This window comes from Equus przewalskii, chromosome 4 (genome assembly GCF_037783145.1).
Source record: "Equus przewalskii isolate Varuska chromosome 4, EquPr2, whole genome shotgun sequence".
In the NCBI taxonomy this organism is placed as follows: Eukaryota; Metazoa; Chordata; class Mammalia; order Perissodactyla; family Equidae; genus Equus; species Equus przewalskii.
The window spans coordinates 38,688,376-38,711,383 of NC_091834.1; the positions used below are offsets into that span (position 1 = coordinate 38,688,376).

Consider the following 23,008-nt stretch of genomic DNA (forward strand, 5'->3'; position numbering starts at 1 on the left):
GTATCTCTACCAGATCAAAAATTGTAATCTTTCTACAAATACATTGTGAGCGTAGAAATCGTGTTTAATTGTGGGGGCCCAATCTGTTTTGTAACTCTTGGTAAACATCATAGCTTTTATTCCTGCTATTTTCCTCTTGGTTTCCTTTCCTGAGCCTGTCGCTTGCTAGAATTATCTTCCATAGACTAGTCCTAAGCACAGCTCTTCTAGAACTTTTGAGGTAAAAATGAAGTACTTACAGAGTAAAAAATGCCAGTGGAGGCAAAAGAATATGTCAAGCCTACTAATTCATGAAAAGTAGTTGTCAAGTTGGTAAAGGACTTGTACAGTGGTTTTGCCCTACTTTCAAAAGAATTAAAGGCTTCAGAAACTCTCGTTAATTAACCTAAATGATGGCTTATAATAGTACTTTTATAGAAATATACTTGTGGCAAGCCCTCTATCATCTCTTCAGAAAAATATGTATAGATCCACATTGGCCCGTAGGAAGGCAAAAAAGCAGAAGCATGTGTTTTGGAGCTGTAGGTTGATACTTTGTGGTCCCCTGTTTGAATCTATCAGACATAACTAGGTGTCTGAAAGAAATTACCTTATAGTCAGGGAGTGGGTCACTCACACATGAAATCTGACCCACCAGTTTTTAAAAGTGGCGAAATCTTGTCTAGATTATTTCTCTCTGCCTTTTACTTCTAATTTATGTATGATTCTTTGAAGTAAGCAGATGTTTCCTCTCAGATTGGAAAAGTAGTGCATGCATGTGAGCTGTGTTTCCAAGCCCCCTGGCAGTAATGGAGCCGTGAAACGTGACAATCCCATCCTTTCCCCCACTGCCTTCCTTGTCTCCTGCGGTCTCTTCTTCGGGATGAAACTCTGAGCTGTAGTAAACAGGATAGGAGATGGGAAGTTTCTTCTTCAGAGACCAAGTACTTGGGCTTTCCCATTTTTTGATTTTCCTAGGCTGGTCATGCTTCTGGATCACAGGGCAGAAGCAGTTAAGTGACCTTTTATAAAGTATTAACTTTATAAATAGTCAGTTACTAGTATGAGAACCGTTGTTAGGTGCTAACTATGACTGGATGAAAGCAGTGCCGTATGTTCTTTCCTTCCCTTGATGAAACTTTCCAGCCTTGAAGAGTTTTCCTTGCCTTCCATGTTCATTGACATTAATCTTTTCATTCATGTGTTCATTTAACAAATACTTTGGGCATCTCCTCTGTGTCAGGCATTGTGCTCGAGGTTGAGTGCAGTGATTAACAAGACTCCATCTTTTCCCTCGAGGAGTTTCCAGACTAGAGTCTGTCTGCTGCCTCCTCTCTCTCTCTAATTTATTGCTTGCTTGTTTGTTTTGTGACAGACCTTGTCTCCGACACCCCCAGTTACCCCACCACCGTCAACAACGGGGAAAGCCCTGTACTTTCTTGCTCCTTCCACTCTCAGGTTGTCTTGTACCTTGAAAGATGTTCAAAGACCTGGCAGGCAACTGACTCTCAGACCCCAGCCAATTATCAGTCAGTGCTTTGAGGGTCATGTTCTAGTCCTCAGTTCAAGTCCAGAAACTCAGTAATACATTCAGATTTAATCAAGTTCAGAGTGACTGATATTTTACTATTTGAACTTATAAAACACTGATTTCTAAACCAGAATACTAATTTTCTGATTTACTTTGGGAGGTACAGCTAAGATGACGAACATCATTCATTTGTCCTGTTCTCTCTCTTCCAGTTGGAAGGTTCATAAATCAGAAGGTTGCTCAGTGAGTGTAAAATTAGGGTAAAGTTGACTGGATGTGTATGTTTAATATGCTTATTAGATCCAGCTGACTGATGAATTGCCTGTTTCACTGAAGTACCACCATTACTGCAGGTGTCACTGTCCCTCAAGGACCCTCCCTACCCAGTTCCCAAGAAATGGGCCTCAGTATCATTAAAACCTTAGGGAAATTCTGTGCCTCCATTGTTATGACGTTGCAGGGCCTGATACAATATAGATCAACAGAGTGAGATCTAGCTTCGTTGTCCTCAAAATCCACTTTGGAGAATAACATTCTGTGAAGCCTTGAGTTCCCTGTTGTATGAGACTCATCTGCTATTCAGACCTAGACTCAACGGAGGTTAGGTACGGTTAACCTGATTTCCCTCTGTGTGTTTGTGTTGGTGTGTGGTTCTTACAACTCAGTGGCTCATCAATAAGGGCACTAGAATGGAGTGTAGCGAGACTTCATGTTTACATTCTTTTTTTTTTTTTTTAAAGATTGGCACCTGAGTTAATAACTGTTGCCAATCTTTTTTTTTTTTCTTTCTGCTTTTTCTCCCCAAATCCCCCCAGTACGTAGTTGTATATTTTAGTTGTGGGTCCTTCTTGTTGTGCGACGTGGGACGCTGCCTCAGCGTGGACTGATGAGTGGTGCCATGTCCGCGCCCAGGATCCAAACCAGCAAAACCTTGGGCCACGGGCAGCAGAATGCGCAAACTTAACCACTAAGCCACGGGTCTGGCCCCTTTTTTTTTTTTTGAGGAAGGTTAGCCCTGAGCTATCTACTGCCAATCTTCCTCTTTTTGCTGAGGAAGACTGGCCCTGAGCTAACATCGTGCCCATCTTCCTCTATTTTATACGTGGGACACCTACCACAGCATGGCTTTTGCCAAGTGGTCCCATGTCCGCACCTGGGATCTGAACCCGAGAACCCTGGGCCGCCGAGAAGTGGAACATGCGAACTTAACCACTGCGCCACTGGGCCAGCCCCCGTGTTTACATTCTTACCAGCATTCCACTTCAGGAAAATTGTGTCCTTCTTCAAAGTCCAGCTTAAATATCACCTCCTTTAGTAGACCCCTAGTGCACCCTCCCCATTCCCAGGCAAAGTGAATTATTTTCTTCTCTGTGATCCCACAGAAATTTTCACGCTATTACTTCTGCTTCTGTCACTTTGTACCTGATAATAAGTGATCTAGTTGTCAAGTGTGAGCCTTAGTTTTCTCATTTATCTTATTCATCTTTGTATTCTTGGTCCCCATCAAAGAGCATAGCATATAATTGATCTTAGTAAGTTTCTTGGATGAATTAATAAGTATGTCTTTCCGGATGAGCAATGTAGGTCATCAAACCATATCTGGCCCCCATCTGTTTTTATCAATAAAGTCTTGTTGGATCACATTCACACTCATTTAGTTGTATACTATCTACTTTCATGATCCACCCGTGGAACTGAGTACTTGTGACAGAGACTGTATAGTCCACAAACCTAAAATATTTACTGTTTGGCCCTTTACAGAAATATCTTGCTGATGCCCTGGTCTAGACGTCTCTTTACTTCCACTCGACATTGCTAGATAAAGGCTGAAAATGTCTTAGTCGCTGGTTGTCACTTATCTAGATTTTTAAAATAAGTAATACAGCATTCTTTTTAGTCTGTCAAGTTACTACAAAGGTAATAAATTCCAGCAGCATTTGATTGCAATCTTGAGGATAATACTCTGGTATTATTGAACACCTCATTGAAGCTGGGTGTCTGCTAAATCATGTCAATACCGCATTCGCAAGTCATCATTTTGTTGTCATATTTGAGGGACCTCAATGGAAAGTGGGATAGAAAGAGTCCCATTATACCTGGCTAAATGATAAAACATCTAGCTTCATTTCAGTTAAAATTAGAGGAAGTAGAAGATTATTTCTAGAGGTTTATAAAACAGGTTATGTGGCAGTTAAATGCATGAAAATATTTTTCTCATACCTGTTCTTTGAGTAGCCTAATAATAGAGTTTTGGTCTCTAGACTTGCAAAGCAATGGGCCTTTGTTCAGACAAGGTTAAGAAGAGAAAATTAAGCACTATCAGTTTTCTACTCATGAATTCTAAAGATTGTTATTCTAAGTTTATATGTTGCTATTAGCACATTGCCTGACTCAGAACATGCCTTAAAAAAATATTTGTTGAATTAACATCCTGGCAGGTAGAACCTGGCTTTTCGAAATCTTTACAGGAATCACTTATTATTAATAGATTTGCATTAAGTCTTTATACATTTGGAAGTAGTAAATTTTTTCATTGCTCAGAGGAGCATGGTTACATCTAGCTGAGATTTATAAATAAGACTTGATAAAGACCATACAAGTAGAGTAACCATTGAAGGACCTTGAGGAAAAAAAGGACAGATGAAGGCGTATAAGGCAGGGATATGGCATTAACAGACACTGGCACACAGAAGGTGAATTTAAAGGACTGGGCCTGTCCCAGCCTGCCTGAAGCAGTTTGTTTATGCAGGCTAGAGTGGTGGCATGTACAACTGCACAGGTAGGTTAAGTCTATAGTTCTAGAATGTAAATACCTTAGATACCTTACCACATTACTAGGAAACCACAAGATGTTTGAATAGAGGAATGAAAAGGAAAAGCTTAGGTTTGGGAAAGACAAATTAGGAGACACTGTGAGGTGACACCCTCCAAGGAGGAACCATAGACAATGGCAGGAAAAATGGTACAAGAGCCCTTGACACATAAGTCAACTAGATACAGGGGAAGAAAATGAGGAGGTCAAAACTGATCACAGAGTTTCTAACGTCAGAAAATATGTTCTTGTCATTAATTGAAAATAATAAATCAGAAACATTATGGGAGAAAGAGAACTAACTCATTTTTAACGGAGGAGGTTATGAGCTCAGGAAAGAAGCCAGGGCTGGGTGGCAGATTTGGGAGTCCCCATAATAAAGGAAGAAGTAGTCAAGAGTCTAATTGCAGTGAGCTTAAGGAGAATGCAGTCCAAGAAAAGACCTTAGCGTGTATCTATTAGGAGACCATTTATTACCTTTGAAAATGAAGACCAGGTCGCCAGAGCTTAAAGCTAAGGCACCCAACCTGAGGGTTCAGACTTCTACTTGCTTGTGACAGTAGTACCGGAGAGATTTCAAAACGCCTAGTGGAAATTTTACATAAAGTTAAATAACTAAACAAACCAACAAAAATGACACTTTTTTTCTTTTGCTGAAATCTTACCAACCTAATATTGCTTTTTATGCACACTGGAAGTTTTGATGTGCTTAAAGATGTATTTGATTGATTTAAAGTGGGGAAGTGCATTATTACTTAGTCTTCCCTCTTCGGCCTTTTGAAAGCATTCATTTAAGCGTTCCTTGGAACACACTTTGGTAAAAGTATGAGATAATGGTGTGAGGTTGCCTAGCAGCAGGGTCTGTCATGGGCCGAATCAGGCTTTTAGTCCCAAGATGTCCAAATCACTGTAACACTAATAGATTACGGAATGTTTCCATGTCCATTGTCTCATCTGGTCCTCTTGCCACTCATTAAAACACCTCTCAGTGAACTCTAATTCAGAAAATAATTAGGTAGTCTCCTTTTTAACTTTGCACAGTCCTAACCATTAAGAGTTGCTTTAGGATTGGTCTGGAAGAATATGGCACTTTCTTTTCTTTGGCTTCTATTAAGAAAACTGAGGGGGCAGGCCCAGTGGTGCAGCGGTTAAGTTTGCACGTTCTGCTTCTCAGCGGCCCGGAGTTGGCTGGTTCGGATCCCTGGTGCGGACATGGCACCGCCTGGCAAAAGCCATGCTGTGTTAGGCTTCCCACGCATAAAGTAGAGGAAGATGGGCATGGCTGTTAGCTCAGGGCCAGTCTTCCTCAGCAAAAAGAGGAGGATTGGCAGTAGTTAGCTCAGGGTTAATCTTCCTCAAAAAAAAAAAAAATTGAAAATCTGGTTTTTTCTAATGTCCATTAGTGAAATCCCCTCAGAAGGCATTTGTGCCATGTCTGTGGATCTTTTTAATGTGTATGTGACGCATCTGTGGCAATTCAGTTACCCAAAGAGTAATGATGCAAATATCCATAATAAATATCTGAGGCTAGAAGTAGATTTTGACATGGACATATTTCTGACTCTCGTATTTCATTATGTACACTTAAAGGAATTGGTTATTGTAATCTGAGTATCACTAAAATTATGAAAAACTCATTGCTAAAAATCCTTAGAATGTTCGCCAATATTCTGTGCTCCTTTAGAACTTTGAACATAGACTCCTAAATGAGAAGTGCGTGTGCACTTCGTGTTTTCTAAGTATGTGTGTTTGGAAATTTCTCCTGATATAAACAAAATTATACACAAAATTAACCCGCTTATGTTCGAGGTTAATTGAACACTTTCTTAAGAGGACTATTCTCTATACACTTCATGCCAGAAAGTTGCTGGAATATTTTTTTTTAATTTTAAAAAGATAGGGACATACGGGGCCAGCCCAGTGGCACAGCAGTTAAGTTTGCGCGCTATACTTTGGTGGCCCGGGGTTCACCAGTTTGCATCCCCGGCACAGACCTCTTTTCCACTCATCAAGCCATGCTGTGGCAGATGTCCCACGTATGAAATAGAGGAAGATGGGCACAGATGCTAGCTCGGGGCCAGTCTTCCTCAGCAGAATGAGGAGGATTGGTGGCAGATGTTAGCTCAGGGCTAATCTTCCTCAAAAAAAAAAAAAAGATAAAGACATACAGAGACCAACAAACAATTAGGAAGGAGTAGTTTCACACACACATATGCATCAAATTTAAACCACCCTTTGTTAATCATCTCAAGTAACTGGATATGCTGAAACATAACACCGAACAGCATCCTTTGCTAAATAGCTCCAGGTAGAGACTTGTCCAGGGGGAATAAGTGCCACCCGTGGAATCCAGTTCCTACATTGGACATTGAACTCCGCCCACAAAGCTTCTCCTCTGATTGGTTTTTGGCATTGTGTGTCCCCATCCCCCAGCAGCTGCTGCCCTTTAGAGTGCCAGCATCACTCAAAGAGGCAAAGATCATTCAGCTCCAAACACTAAGGAGATTTTAGCATCTTCCACATCCTGAGAGGCCAGCTAAGTTGTGCCCCAGCCTAACTTCGAAGAGAGAGCTTTCAAAGATATAAATGTTTTAAAGCTGAGCTACTGTTTGAGGAGTCTCCCCCATGTTCTGCCCTTCTCTGTCCCAGGACTGGTCAAAGGCCATTAGCAAGAGAGACCAGAAGGGGAAGTTGTAACCGTCACTTTCTCCCTAAATCTCCTAGACTCTCAGGGGTGGTGTTACACTGGACTTGGGAGATAAGGGGGAAGTGGGCTGGGCTCCTGTCAGAAGGCACTAAAACCAAAGGCAACAAAGACATGGAGAACAGAGCCCAGGCATTTGAAGCAAAGAGCTGGAGCCAGAGAAGGAACAAAAGGAAAGTCATGTTGGTCCCTACTTTGAATGTAAAAGATGATTTGATAGTGTTTATTCTTGCTTATTTTGTTCATTCCAAGGTATTTGAAGCTAAAACTCTTTGTGATAACTATTAGGCCTTTGTCCAACAGGACCTCTTCTGGCTTAATTGAGTGTTCCTCAGTATTGCTATGTTTTCTGTATCTTAAAAAAGAAAGCACTCATTATTTTCTTTTACAGTTAGGAATTGAGGCAAACCCCCTGCATTCAGAGATGCACTGACTTTTGACTCATGGCTTTCAAAAAATGATAATAATCGGTCTTTTTCACATATGTGTATGTCCTAGATGGTGCCAAAGCTCCCACATCACTAAGGGCATCCAGTTCATTGGTGATGCAAGGAGGAAAAATTAAGCGGAAGTTTGTGGATCTGGGGTAAGCACTTCGTGATATAAAAAGCAAGCCATCTGTAAAAGAAGGATTAAAGGAGAAAATGTCGCCTTCCCCTTTCTGACTGTGTGCTGTCATTATAGGGCACCTTTGCGAAGGAATTCCAACAAGGGAAAGAAATGGAAAGAAAAAGAAGCCAATAGGTTTTCTCCAGGTAGCAGGTACAGGTGGGCGATTCAGAACCCAGATTTATCTCTGTATCTAAACTTTCTGGCCACCTCCCATTGTTAACCAAAATCAATGGTCAGTATCTTTGAGCTGAAGTGATAAACCTAGAGGTGAGATGAGAGAAAAATTGTACAGTCTGTATTTGTCTTACTCCAGTTATAGCCTACACCTGGCCTTGGGTATAGCCATTGGCTTAATTACAGAATTACGGTCACATGAACAGTTTCAATAAATGTTTATCTAAATACAGCGTAAACATATCTGTGTGATACATCTGTTAGACATATTTCAGGTTTTTTGTCTGGCTACCCACAGTACTAGTGTCTTCTCTTTTTGTTCAGTCCGAAAGGGGAATTTTGCATTTAAGTACCTTGTTGGCTTTCAAGACTGTTCTGTCCACATGCATGTAAGAATGACACCGTCTCTTGTCGGACTCAGCTGTCTGATTGACTTTTGCAGGCCCTGTCAACAATGCTTACTGTTCAGTAAGGACTTTCCTATGGAGAAGTGAGGTTTGTACAGCGTGTTGTCAAGTTTCCCCAATTTTATTGTGAGATTACATAATTTTAAACTTAGGTTTGTATAGGGAGACAGTAAAGCATAGAGCTCTGAAGTCTGACTGCCTAGGTTTGAATCAGAGCTCTCCCAGTTACACCCCTTACAATCACGGACAAGTTATTTAGCCTCTGTTTTCTCATATGTGAAATGAGAATAATAACAGGACCTATCTCATAACATCAGTATAAGGATTAAATGAGTTTTCACGTAAAACATTTAAAATGGTACCTGGCACATAGGAGGTATTCAAAAATAATAATAAGGTAAAAATTTGCTCGTCGTTATCATTTGAAAGTTACAAGGAAGTTTTCTATTTATCATCTCATTTGATCTTTACAGTTAGATTGAGAGGGCAGATAATAGTACCATACTTGATTGATAAAGAACTTTACCTTCATAGAATTTAACTGATTAGCCCAGGGTTATGCAACAGGCAATTAATGGCAGTTAGCTGGGGCTTGTGCTTCCTGTCTAGATGTCTTTCCAACACTCCATGTCACCTCTTGTGCATCTAATGACATTTATATTTCTTCATGAAATTTGGGATTCATCTCAATAGCATAGAATAAGGAAGAAACATACAAAGTGCTAAGTAAGAATAAACAACTGTAAAATTGTTTGGAGACCACTTATCCATTTTATAGGTTGTCCCCTGCTGTTTCCTTTTTTTCTTTTTCTCTTTTCTGGCATCAACGTGAGAAAAAATTATACCTTCTCCCTGGGATTATAGAAGAATGGGTTGGGGGATGAGAGGAGAAAATTCCCAAATTAATTATTTTTGTTAGTCTAGGTTTCCTTTATGCTGTACAGTGGAGAAAGGGTAGAAAGCTCTCTATATTGAGCACAAAAATCTCAGGAAAAATAAGGCTATAATGTAACTCAAAAGCGACTTAACTTTGTGTAGTTTTGGAGTGAGAAATATAAAACAGTCTACTCTGTGCCTTAAAATTAAGAATAGAAAACTGTTAAATATACTCAAGAAAAAAACAACAACAAATAATGTAACTGTTTAAGAGAGAGAGAGATGCCCAAATACACAATGGGACAATGGGAGAGTAGCTTGGACACTTGTGAAGTGGCACTCTCCTCTCTTTGGTCCCTGGACTTCTGAGTCACTACCTCTAACCTTTAAGCCTCCACCCTAGAAGGGATGTCAGCACAGGCATCCAGCAGAGGGTAGAAGATTGGACTAAATTTCGTCATCATACCCAGACAGTATCACCTCCTTGTATAAATTCCAGGTGGAAAACAAGCAAATCTTGGTTCTGTTGGTGAGTGCTCACCTTTCCCTAGGCAGAACCGTGGCTAGTCAGGGGAGGGCTGCTGTCAGCACGTGGCTTAACCACAGCTAATGACAGCTTTTGAACCAGTAGCCAGCCAGGCGTCTAGCTAGGCTGCCTAGTGAGCTCTGTATTTGTAAAACACTAACTCTGCTTCGGTAGTCACATATAGTTCCATGTGTACCAATGTGACCAAATAGTTTTCTGTTACAACCATAATTTTATAATTATTTGTAATTCCAGAGGACTTTTGACAGGACTGAAAGGAATTCATGTAACTGAAATAGTAAAAAAACAGGGAAGAAGAGGGAATTTTTCTGTTTCAAAAAAATAACTTTTTGAGGGGCTGGCCCCGTGGCCGAGTGGTTAAATTCGCGCGCTCTGCTACAGGCAGCCCAGTGTTTCGTTGGTTCAAATCCTGGGCATGGACATGGCACTGCTCATCAAACCACGCTGAGGCAGCGTCCCACATGCCACAACTAGAAGGACCCACAACGAAGAATATACAACGATGTACCGCGGGGCTTTGGGGAGAAAAAGGGAAAGAATAAAATCTTTAAAAAACAAAATAACTTTTTGAGCTGTCACAGTAATTGGTTAACACTAATCAAATCTAATGACAGCCTATGTTCTCCTGTGTCAATTGATCATGGGCCCAGAACCTTATAAAACATATTCCAGGAAGAACAGTTACTGCCCAATAGCATCCTAATGCACTTGAGTTGGTTTCACAGGGCCCCTGAATGTAGTTGGCGATAAGTACCATCAGCTGCAGGGTCCCACGGCGATTGTGAAGAACTCAGAGGAAACTCATCCCCCTGTGAGGCTTTCTCAGAGAAAGGAAGGCGTGATTCACGGACTGAGTTAGTAATCTTATCTCTTAGGCTTTTCATCTGGTTCTTATAAGGTTGTGATGAGGTCATAGTATCAGTTATAACCCGAGTCTGTTAAACTTTAAAGAGGCAAGACATTGCTGAATTGGGTCTTGGTTTTAGTTTGTGGGGGTTTTTCCCCCAAAGAGTAAAGAGTTTATGGTATTTCTTGGGGAGACATCATGACTGAAATACGTGACCAACATGAAACAAATAGATGAAGTTAAAATAATAATAGTAAATAAACTTTACAAAGAAATATGTTTTGGTTCTATCCTTTTAAAATACGTGTTCAGTGAACATTCTGATTTAAACAGGTAATATAGTACTATGATTACAAAAGCAGGAAACATTTAGTTGTCAGAGCTTGTTCATCCCTTAAAGTACACACTGAAGAGTAAAATAAAATATGATCCTAAATTCTAGAGTAGACAGCCACTGATGTCAGTGGAGTGTCTACTTTGGAGCTCTGTGGGAGAAGCTCCCAGTTCAGTCACTGAATGGAGAGACGTGTGAGCAGATAGTGTATCTCAGAACAGGGCGAGGTGGTGGCATGTGGGAAACTCACAGGGAAGGGAGATGGCACTTCTCTGTGGAAGTGAATCTGCATTCACCTTAGAAGTGTTAAGAGTGGAAAAAACAGTGAGCTGGAATCTAAGTATTCATCCTGACTTTGCCATAGGTGAGGTGGACTAAAACTACTGATCTCTAATTCCCCACCCATCTCTGTCTGCACTGTCCAGTATGGTAGCCTCTAGTCAGGTGTGGCTCTTGAGCGCTTGAAATGTGGCTAGTCTATATTGAGCTGTGTTGTAGATGAAAATGCATACTGACTTTCAAAGACTCAGTATTAAAAAAAAGAATGTGAAATATCTTAGTAATAATTTTATAATACTGATTACATGTTGAAATAATTTTTGAAGTAAATAAAATATATTATAAAAATTAATTTTACCTCTTTTTTTTATGTGGCCACTAGAAAATTTTATTTTACATATGTAGTTCATATTATATGTCTCTTGGACAGTATTGATCTATAAGATTCTATGAAAAACAAGTACTCTTGATTTCTAACTCATTATTTACTTGGTCTGTAAATTAGTACATATTCATTTGTTTGTTTATTCTTTTTTATCTGTATGTACTCCTCTTTGTTCCAAATATAATTTGTTTATATACAAAACTACATATGATATAGCAATATAATTTACATAAAAAGTAAATTGGATAGGGAAAAATAAGATGAAGGAAAAAGTAGGGTTGGTACTTAAAATAGAACGTCTTCAACAATACCTTCATAGTAAATATCACAGTGGCCTTCAGTAAGAGCCAAAAGCATAATGTCAAAATGGTTAAGAGCCTGGATTCAAATCCCAGCTCTACCACTTATCGTTTTGGGTGAGTTACTTAACCTCTCTGTGCCTCAGTTTCCTCATCTGTGAGATGGAAGCATATACATACCTCTTCAGGTCTTTGGGAGGACTGAAAGAATCACACTTAAGCACATTTTAAGTCCTTAATAAATAGAAACAGCTATCAATATCATTAAGATTTAAAGCAATTCTGATGGCAGGGATGTAAAACAAAGTGTTCTCCGTATGCATTTTGCTGGCTGTCTCGTTCATCCGAGGGTGACTTTGGTAATGTCTTGAAGAATGAATAGACAATGTGGATTATAGTTCAGACAGCCCTTTGTAGATGTTTCTCTCAAAGAAGCTTTAGATAAATTATGGCGTTTCTGTGAGTTTGAGATCATACCCCATGACAAGTACCTGGAGGGCAGCTCTGCCCTGTTGCTGCCCCTGAGCTGGAGTAGAAACACACTGACCTTTCAGAAGACCCAAGGAGCAGGATGAGCACATGTGCATGAGGGAGAAATGCTACTCCTCTGCCTAAGCCTGGCCCACAGAGGCACATCAGAGAGGAGCCAACATTTTCCTTAAAAAATGATGTTTAAAAAATGCACTTGTAAATGGCTGACAGAGAATGGCCCTTAGCGAATGGCAGAATAATTTGAGCCTTTGAATCTGGACAGTTTTAAAGCAAGCGTTACTGAGCTACTGTGTGGCCATGAACAGTGATGACAAAAACTCAGTGAAGGTCCTGTGGAATGCTTAACTTTGGCAGTATAACTTGTATAGGTTCTCCCCTTCACTTGAGATTTTTAATGTCTAAAGGTAGCTTTGTTCTTAAAAAGAAGATTATTTGGGTTATAAATTAAGAGTAATTTATTAAAGTCTCCAACTTTAAAACCTAGCTATTTTTGAGTTTCAGTTCAACTTACAAATCTTGTCATTTTGTTTAAACATCTAGTTAAATTATATATAACATAAAAGCAGTCATTTTCTTAGAGACCTTTGAATAATGCTAGCTTAACCTCAGTAGAGCAGAATTATTTCCCCATAATTGTCTCCCCTGTTCTTAGCTGCATTTATAAGTTTAATCTATTCCATTTTCTTTGTAAATACTTCCCAATGCCTAAAACCTGATAAACTTACATTCCTAAGAAGTCAACACTTTTCTATACTTTAAAAAACTCTCAAAAACCTAATAGGTTAAAATGATAACTGTAGTGATGCTCAGCATCCCAGTATTCTTATCAATGTGGTTATTTTGCATCTTAATCAGTTAAATATATCAAGATAGAATCAATAGACAAATTTCTCTCTCAGATTTCTAATACGCATTTTCGTAAGTCCTGAGCAATATATTTATTATTCCTAAACTTAACATTTTTATTTTGATAACATGAATTTTATTTAAATGACCATCTTGCTATTTCATTTTAAACCTTCCCAGTATGGGGAGACTCATTAAGGGAACAATTTCTCCATTTCAAATGAGTATGGAGGAGGAAGAAAATATCTTTTTCCCTCTACCCTCCTAGGTTCTCTGGCTGGAGCCTTGTTAATCAGACTTACAAAAGACAGATTAACAAGGAAAAAGCATACAAATGTATTTAATATGTTTTATGTGATACAGAAGCATTCATAAGGAAATGAAGCCTCCAAGAAGGAGTTAAGCCTGAGCACTTTTATACTAGGTTTCATGAAGAGTGGAAAGTGGTGGAAAAATGTGACAGGACAAAAGGGTATAAGCTAAGGGTAGTAAACTGGGGGAAAGTTAGCATGGCCTGTTCCTTCATTCAGATTCCTCTTGGTGTCCCTCCATCTATAGAGATAAGGATGCTCCTTTCCTCCTATAGAGAGGACGCCTCTCACATGAGCGTCTAATGACCTGCTTCAGGGGAGATGGGAGAGGTCAGAGAGCCCTTCCTGCATCTGTTATTTGTCAAATTCCTCAGCTTAAAATATTTGCTATGCCAGGGTGCTGTATTTTGGGGTAGCGTCTCCTGATCCCTGTCGTAAGTTAAGGCTGAACGCTCTACAGTGACCATCTCAGATGGTCTGTTGATTATAGAATTGAGATTTAGACCGTAACTCAAGATCTGGAAGGAGGATGTGTTTCTTCAGGGTGATTGGCCTGAGCTGAAGGTGGACATCTGCCTGTGATAGCGGTTATCTGTTAGGGTCTCCAAGCTCCCTGCAGAAGGGGCTGGCTTTACAACCTCAGTCTCCTTGGTGGATGCTAGAACCTTACAGAATCACTTCATCTGATTTGAGTAAATGGAAGTCTGCAACTCTTCCTCTGGTTGCACCTAACTTTCTTCATTTAACCTTCTTTTTACCACCTGCTTGAATTCTATATTCTGTTTATACTTTTTCTGTTCTGGCAGTTTCTGAAATCCTAATTACATTTTGATGACATATAATTAGATTCTGAATACTTCATACACCTTGCATTCAAAGTTAAAACAAACCAAAAGAATCATCATGGAATGTTTACTTGAGCAATTTAATTTTGGGGTGCTAGCCTCCGGTAAACTGATTTCAAGATATATGTAAATGAGTAAATTGCTCTATAGAGTTATTAACTATAAACCATTTAAATGCCAGGAAACAGTTACTATCTGAGCCCCCCGCACCCCCCATGACATTTTAGGAGTATGAAGACTTAATTTCAAGCCATTCTTTCTCCCTTTTCCTAACAATAAAAGAATCAGGCATCTAGCTGTGATTTGTGATTCTGTTTTTTTTCCCAGAAATAATAGAGAGCCATCAGTGTACAAGCTAAAAAAAAAGAAGGTGAAGGAAGTACAGAACACATACCTGTTTTGATCCTCTAGAAATTATTTTTAGATCCATTAAGTATTCATTTCTACCAATCTTGATTTTTCAAGGAGATTATTAAGATCTGTACAGATCTTATGCACCTTAGCCCATAACCTGCCCTTACAGTCAAAAGAGTTAAGAAGGGAAGGAGGGAGGGAAGAAAGGAAGGAAGGCTGGGTGGAGGGAAGGGCAGATTTTATGTTATTCTTAACAAATTTTTCCATAAAGCAAAACAGACTATAAGAGAGGTCAGTAATAGAAAAACTGTTACCAAACTCTCTCTGCTCCTTTTTTATGCACAAGAGTTCAGTTTATCCAGAAAGAAATTGGTATTTATTTTAGAAAGCATGTCTGGTAAGCTGATGGGTCTATAATTTTAAAGTAATGGAGAGTTTGCTTTTTTAAATGAATATTCTGTAGTCTAGGTCCAAGCAAATGGAAGCATACCACTGTTCACTTCTTTAAGGATACTAGGAAACAAACAGAGGTTACGTCAGTTCATGGAGTTTTAGAGTCAAGGATGCACAAGGAAATGAGGGGAGCAGGATACAGCCTCAGCAGGGGCACAGCCAGACCTCCTGGAGAACTGGAGAATAATCTTCAAAATACCCCAGAACCTGGTGCTTTGCAGCGGTGAGGACAGTGGTTGTCTTCTTAGAAGTGGGTTTTCATTGCCTTCTACGTGGCTGTTCCTCTGTTGCTTCCATTATCTTGGTGTGTGAAGCTGGAGAAGAAAGCCTCTGGCTGTCACCTGAGGCTGAGCTTCCCTCATGTCGTTCTTCATACACACACTGTGGCCTCTGGACCACTGTGGCCTCTGTCTTCAATGCTAGATGTCCAAGTCCATGTGGAATTATTAATCTTGACTATTTTCCTGGCAGTGAGAATTTTATGAATGAGTTTAATTAGATGTGGTCTTCAGATTTTGTTTGAAATGTTGCCTGGCCAAGATTTGAACTACCTAAAGTCTTTTTCAAATAAAGCATTAGAGTGACAACAATTAGGCAACAATATTCTTATTTCCTGCCTATTAAAAAAAAATGGTAGAGGTAGTTCTAAAAGCATTGTTACAAAGGCATTCACTTGAGAGTAGGACAAGATAGTCATGCTGTCATTAATTGTGACCTATTTATAAACCTTAAAACAGTACCCATATATTTAAGCACTGACATACCTTATTTGAATTATGGATGGAACTCCTAAAAAATTTCTCATGTTACTTTGATTAATTGATTCAGAATTGTATAACCAAAGGGGAAAATAATCATGGCGTCCAGTTTATCCTAAATATGCCCAACTGTAAGAATGTGGGACTACGGAGAAAATATTTTTATGTTTGTGCATAATTAGAGCTTTCTAAGCATTTTTACTGGAATCTGGGATCTGAGCTAAAAGATAAGCCTTAGAAGTTAAATTGTGACTGGATAGATAGTGAGCACTGCAGAGGGATTTACCTCCCCAGAGGTTATGTGGTTACATTACAAGGAGCGAGGTTCGGGAGAGGGAGATGAGACACAGCTGCACGGAGACATTCCCAAGGTTGTAAAGCTGGAGACATTAGTCTTATCTCCCCCTAACTACATATATTGCTTTCCAAAGGATAAGAACCCAGGATCCTTCCCAAGTTGAATTTGTTTACACTAAAGAGATAAGATTTCTCTCCCTCAATCTGGGTGGTGGGGGTAGGGAGGCAGCTGTCCCTCTCCTCTTTGACCATCCAGATGCACATTTTTTAGATTCCTTACTTACAGTGTAGACCAATTATAGGATGACAGCTGGTTCTCATTGTGTCACCCTGGAGAGAGAAAATTAGGGTATGGGGAACGAGCACAGTCATTTTCTGTAGGTAAATAAGAACCTATTCTGCTCCAGAGACCTCCTGTTTGCATTCAGGATAATATTAATAAATATGGATATTAAAAACTGTAAGAGTCAGTTCAGACATGGGCTAAAATATAGATTTCAGGTCACCTCCTCCCTTTCTCTCCCCCAAATTCTAATTCCATGAACCTGGTGCTCAAGAATCTGTATTTGAATAGCTGCCACAGATGATTCTTCTCAGACTTGTTTGGGAAACACTGCACTGGTCCATGACCCAGGAATAAAAAGCTCTTCTTACAGAAGACCATCCGCCTGTGCTGGCGTGCTTTCTCCAGTTCAGTTATTATACTCACCTCCACCTCCTGATTTTAAGTAGGTGGATTTAAGGATATAAAATTTTTTTTTAGCTTCAACTTTAGGATGAACATTGAAGGTTGACACATCTCTGGTTGGTCTTTCTCTATTATCCTTGCAGACTCCTTTGTTTTTCTAAAAAAAAGAAAGACATCATTAAAATCATCACATCTTCTGGAATCTTTAGAGTGACCAACAATTTTATTCACCCAACCTATGATCTCAATGTTCTACCAAAACTTCACTGACTTCTCCAATCTCTTTAGTTATCATTCTTATAATCCCTTTACATTTGTAAACTGCTTTACAGTTTGCAAGATGCTTTTATGTTTGTTGTCCCATTTGATTCTCACAATAATCTTTGGAAATGAACAGGATTTGTTAGGAGTTAAGCTATTTATGTAAATTTGAGATATAATATTTCAAAATAATTGAAATGAGATGTGAGAAGATTGAAATTCAGTATAGATGTGGGACATAAGTTGTCTAGCTGTGGTATTGAGGCACTTTTAATTGAAAGAGGATCTCTTTGTTGTTAATGACATCAACAGCTAACGAATAATAGGTGTTGCCTCAGTTATCATTTGGGCATGCTGAGAGTGACCTCTTCCAAGATGCACAGAAACTACTGCCCATTCCTGCCTCAGCTCCTGATAATTATTTTTCTTTAACCAAAAGATAAATATAAATATGCAAGTACTTGCATTAAAAATAGCTATTTTCAAACTGTGTTCCTCAGATGACTTTGAATCCTTTGTATGTTAAGCAATGAGTATAGACCTTTACACTTTTACAGTTTTCAATGCACTTTCACACATATTATCTTGTTTAATTCTTAATGACCACATATGAGATACATAAAATATCCACTCTTTATAGATGAGGAAGTGGAGGATGAGAGGAGGCCCAAGGCCCTGTCCTCAGGAGACAATAGACCCTGGGCTCCAAGTAGGATCTTAGGACTTCAGGTCTACTGCTCCTCCTCTGCAAAGGCGCTAAGACTGTGATGAAAAACCAGGAAGGTGTGTGTTCTGTTTAAAGTATCGTAAGCCCTGAAATTTCCACGTTATTTAAATGCTTCATTTTCTAAATTCTGAAACTCTTGGAAACATGAGTTCAGAGGACGCCAGGAAAGAGTGCTGTTACGAGCTAATGTCACTAGCAGTGAGGCTCTGATATGTGACCCAAATAAAGGAAATGCTGTGATGATTAACCTAATAGCAGCTCCTAAAGGACCGTGCCCCTCCCTCATTGTAATTCATGCACCTACATGTATTATAGGCTCATTTCATAAACATTCGCCATGACAAAAGCGATAGGAAAAAGTTGATCATTGTTGTAGAATCCATTTAGATGCAAAGAAGATAACTATTAAGATTCATGTCCTAGTCAAAAGTGCAAAATTTTTACTCGATCTGTTGTGTAGAACAGTTTCTCAAACTGTTACTTGGAAGTATATTCAAGTCCCTTCGGAATTCATCAAGTTTTACACCTGTGCTTTCTTTGTCTAACACGCCCATTCTCTCCATAAAACAGGATCTTCAGGAGCAGGCTGGAGTACTGGAAGCCGAAGCCATCCTCCTCAGCTCAGGCCTCCACTCGCTCACCTTGCTTGCCTTTCCTGTGGTTTAATGAAAGCCGGAAAGGATCCTATTCCTTCAGGAATCTGCCTTCATCTGCAAGTCCCCTTCAGCCTTCTCCTGAGACTCTAATTTCAGATAAAAAGGGGTCTAAGGTAGAAAACACATGGATTTAAAAAGCAAACAAGAAAACCCCAAATCCTTCCTCCTCTCCAGTCTTTGGAAAGCATTCTCAACTTGTGTGTGCACTTTGGATCCGAGCAGCCAGTGTGATAACACTGCAGTAAACAGTGCATGGTATTTCTTGTGTGGGGAAAAGAAAGCCTCGTTTAACCATCACCTTCCTTAATACTGTTCCATTCTAGAGTGTGCCTTAATCTTTGATTTGCCTGTCTTTTCACATATTGCTATTTAATCTCAGTTTGACAGTTAAGCCATGCTGGGAAAGATGCATTTGAATCATGGAACAGTGTGATAGATCTGTTTACCAAGTATTCCACTTTAAATTACGTTACAAAACTATTTTTGCTGTGTTCTTCAAGATTTACTGGAAAACAAATAAATTTGAGACTGAATATGTGTTCAATACGTCTAAATGAAACTCTTTAAAACAAACCAGTGCTGACATGGCACCCTTACATATTTCTTCTTTTAAATCAAACTTCCATGTTGAACAACGGTTGTAATTCTGTCACCAAAGTTCTTTAACTTTAGCAGAATTAGGAATTATATGCATGGATGTTATTTGTTCTTAAATGCATGATGGTTATTTCCAGCATGACGCTGCAAACCTTATCTAACATTTTGTTGGAGCACATATGGTGGCTAACTTTCATGTTTGATCTTCTTTTATCTGTGTTCACTTTTCTTTCTCAAACAGAAACGTGTGATTAATGTTACTTGAATTTAATTATTTTCTTGAGATCAACAGCTCACAGGGTTTTGACAGGGTTCCGGGTTGTGTCTCCACTGACAATACCAAATGGTAATGTACTGTGTTAAATGCCCTCCTACTTAAATGGTCCCCTAGCCTAGCTCCGTGTGCTCTGATTTAGTCTCCTCTACTGAAGGAACAGCAACCAACTAAACCCAATGCAAGGGAACCTAATGGGAAACTAACAGTCCAATTCCTAAGGAAGTGGAATATGAAACAAGATGGTGTTGGTCATGTGCTTAAAGTTCCTGGGAAGCCAGTCCTGCTAGAATTATTAGAAAAGAAGTTTTGACAGAAATAGACCACTTTGGCCTTGAAACATTTTCAGTATTGGATCTGATATATGTAAATGTTGTTTGACTGATTCCATCATCTTACACTGAAGAGACTCCAGTTTTGGTTTAAAATGTTTTCATAAATGCAGCTATGTAGTCATTGTGAATTTACTTGACTTTACTATCCACTGAACACTTTAATGAAGTTCTGGGGAAGTTTCATTTATACATGTCCCCCTCGCCCACCCCCAGGTGGTTCTTTGGAAACGTGTATCTGTTCATGCTGCGGCCTCTTTGGTGCTCTGCTGGTGCTACGTGAGAGTTGTATTTTAGCATGTAACTACTAGTGTAGTGTCAGGCTGTGACCTCCCCGAGAACTCATCATCTTGAAGGTGACATCCAAGAGAGGATCTGCCATTTCCCACAGTCTTTATCGCGGCCAACAGCAAGTGATCCTTCCCCGGGGGTGCTCGAGCTACCTTGCTAATATGGATTGCCATCTGTTCCTAATAGCTCAGCCTCTCCGCACCACCTTGTACTTTTACTTACACTGTTACTCATCACAATTAGAGTCAAAGAAGATAGGCTTATTAATACTACTCCTCTGAGCACTTGCAGAGGATAATGAATGCTGTACCCTTGAAGAGAGATTGAAGAATCACTTCTCCAAAGTACCAATCATTTCATCCAATGGAAAAAGCACCCAGAATTCCCTGTCAACTGCGAAAAGCACAGTGTTCTCAACCGCTGCCTGGTTGAAGGTTGTCACCAAACGAAACATGAATTTCTTCTAAGCTTATTTAAAAATAACTTTTAGAACGTGCAAACACACCTTCCTCTGGTTTACTCACTGAGCTCCTTTAACACTGAGCTTCATTTATTTTTACAGAATTTTACCTTTAGTGACGACTTCAGTCCCAGCAGCACCAGTTCGGCAGACCTGAGTGGCCTAGGAGCAGAACCCAAGACACCAGGGCTCTCTCAGTCCTTAGCACTGTCGTCAGATGAGGTACGCTCATGGCACTTACAACAGAACTGCTTTCTCAGATCATACATTTTATCCGTGGACTATCACCAGGAAAACGTTTGTAGATAGATTTTGCATATAAATCATTGAGGCCACGTTTTCCTATTTGATGTGAAATCTTCATGATTTCCCTTCCTCTCTGTCTCAACACGAAAACAAAGTATTGTTTCTAAGCCCCTTTAAGCTGTCCAGGGACCTCCTCAGCCTTTCTCTGATTTAAGTGGGATGACTCTAAACAGGGGAGTGGAGATGGGAGGCTGGGCAGTTAAAAGCAAAAATAGGGGACAGCTCAGAAATCACATAGGGGTTTCCAGATAATCCGTTCCCTTTCTCCCTCATGTCCCCTGCTATATCACCCCTACCCCAAGATTCTGATAGCCCTCTGAGGAGGGTGTGGCCTCCAATTGAGAATCACTGCAGTGAAGAATGGGGAGGTATGGTTCCCATATGGAAGGAAAACTGGGTGAGAACGACTGATTTAAAAGCCAGGGTCAAATTAGTATTGTAACGAATTCACAGGAGATAAATGTGTACAAGAGAGGCAGGAAATTACATTAGTGACTGACTTAGTACCCCAAGAGATGAACAGAGGAAGGAAATGCCAGTGTTTGGCACGGGGGGTTGGGAGAGTGCACTGTAAGTAAAGATATTTTTGCTTAGATATTTGTTCTTAGTTATTTCTAACAGGATTTTTGTTTTGTAAAACTTTTTTTTCTCTTAAACTTTTCTGCCCATATTCTTCAGGCTTGACAAGATTTTAATTTTATCAAAACTTTGTGCTGTATATGTTGTGTCTTCTGTTTCTATAACACTTTTCTTTTTGATTCCTTTCTTGCTCCCTCACTCAGAGCCTGGATATGATAGATGACGAGGTGAGCCATCAGTGGGCTGTGTGTGGTGGCTTATGTGGTATTGTTTGAACCTTCTTTTCTTTCTTTGCAAATGATTTAAAAGTCAAACAACACAAGAACGCTTTCCTTGTGGTGGAGGATTTCCTTGTGTTAAATAGTTTCACTCTGTGCCCTTGTCTGTATCTTAGTGTAAAAGAGATTCTTGAGTCAAGAGGATCTCCACATTCCACCTCCAGAGTCCCTCAGTTTATCTCCCGTCACCATTACCTTGACACAGTCCATTCTGTTTCACCTCCTTTGCCTTCATCTCGGCTTACCCCATCCCCTCTTCTGTGTCCCCTACATCGCTCCCTGAGGTGACTCCTGTCTCCTCCCAGACCTGTCATCGCCTTCATCTCCTCTCAGCTTAGTGGTTCTAGGAACCAAGCTGCCCTTTGCACTATTGAAAGTTCTGCATTGGACAGAGCCTGAGATGTCGAGTAAACCACTAACTGTTGAGCTTCACCACTTACAAGCTGCAGAATCTTGGACAGATCTGTAGACTCTCTGAGCCTCAGTTTCCTCAGTTATTAAAAGTAGTTATGGATATTACCTGCCCTACCTTCCTCACAGGTTTGCTTGCTGCTCAGATGAAATCATGGCTGTGACATTTCCCCTGAGAATGCTTGAGGACTTAATGCTCTCCTCTTCCAAGTGAAAGATACCTCAGTATTTTATAATGTATTTTTATGTATCTCTAATGTCTCACCAAAGGATAAATGCACAGTGATACATTGCATATCGAGATTAATGAAATAGTTGTTTTCTGCATCTGATAATCTTTCGAAAGTGTTTTAATGTAAAAGCTTGCAACATTAGAGTGTACTTTTCAATATTAAACTTCCTATATTAATAATGCTGCTTTATTTGGGAGAATTTTTAAATTTCCAAATACCTAAAAAATACGTAGGTAATAGCTACATGTGTGTGTTACGTGCACAACTAGAACCATTAGCTTATCGTTTTATGGTTTAAAATATCTATGGCTCTAGTAGGCAAGAAGTTCCTTCTCATAGCATATTATGCTGCACTGAGCCATAGCATTTCGGTCCTTTTAACAACACTGCATAACATTCCTACCTCAGATCCTTGATGATGGACAGTCTCCCAAACACAGTCAGTGTCAGAATCGGGCCGTTCATGAATGGAGTGTGCAGCAGGTTTCTCACTGGCTAATGAGCCTAAATCTGGAGCAGTATGTATCTGAATTCAGTGCCCAAAACATCACTGGAGAGCAACTCCTGCAGTTGGATGGAAATAAACTTAAGGTAAAGAATTACATGTCTGTGTTAGGTTATCAGGTATAATTTGTATTACTCATCATAGCACCTAAAATGTTGTCATTAGATAAGAGCATTCTGCATATCTGAGAGGTAATTCTCATCAACGGTTAGCAGAAAGGATGTTGAATTATTTCTGAGTAGTAAATGAAGTTTTGGAAAGTCGTCAG

The 23,008-nt window shown here is 39.7% G+C and overlaps 1 protein-coding gene across 26 annotated transcripts in view; it reads left to right on the plus strand.

Annotated features, from left to right (window-relative positions):
- The window catches only part of PPP1R9A (protein phosphatase 1 regulatory subunit 9A), a 313,914-nt gene that overhangs the window by 284,288 nt on the left and 6,618 nt on the right, over window positions 1–23,008 (plus strand). For 6 of the 26 annotated variants that reach the window (XM_070617521.1, XM_070617528.1, XM_070617522.1 and 3 more), the window contains 6 exons: window positions 7,525–7,612; window positions 7,711–7,794; window positions 18,389–18,587; window positions 20,531–20,650; window positions 21,517–21,540; window positions 22,644–22,826. In XM_070617521.1, the coding sequence (XP_070473622.1) occupies window positions 7,525–7,612; window positions 7,711–7,794; window positions 18,389–18,587; window positions 20,531–20,650; window positions 21,517–21,540; window positions 22,644–22,826 (698 nt within the window). The remainder of the gene's footprint in view (window positions 1–7,524; window positions 7,613–7,710; window positions 7,795–18,388; window positions 18,588–20,530; window positions 20,651–21,516; window positions 21,541–22,643; window positions 22,827–23,008) is intronic. The other 20 variants (XM_070617540.1, XM_070617543.1, XM_070617544.1 and 17 more) reach the window with 9 other exon arrangements.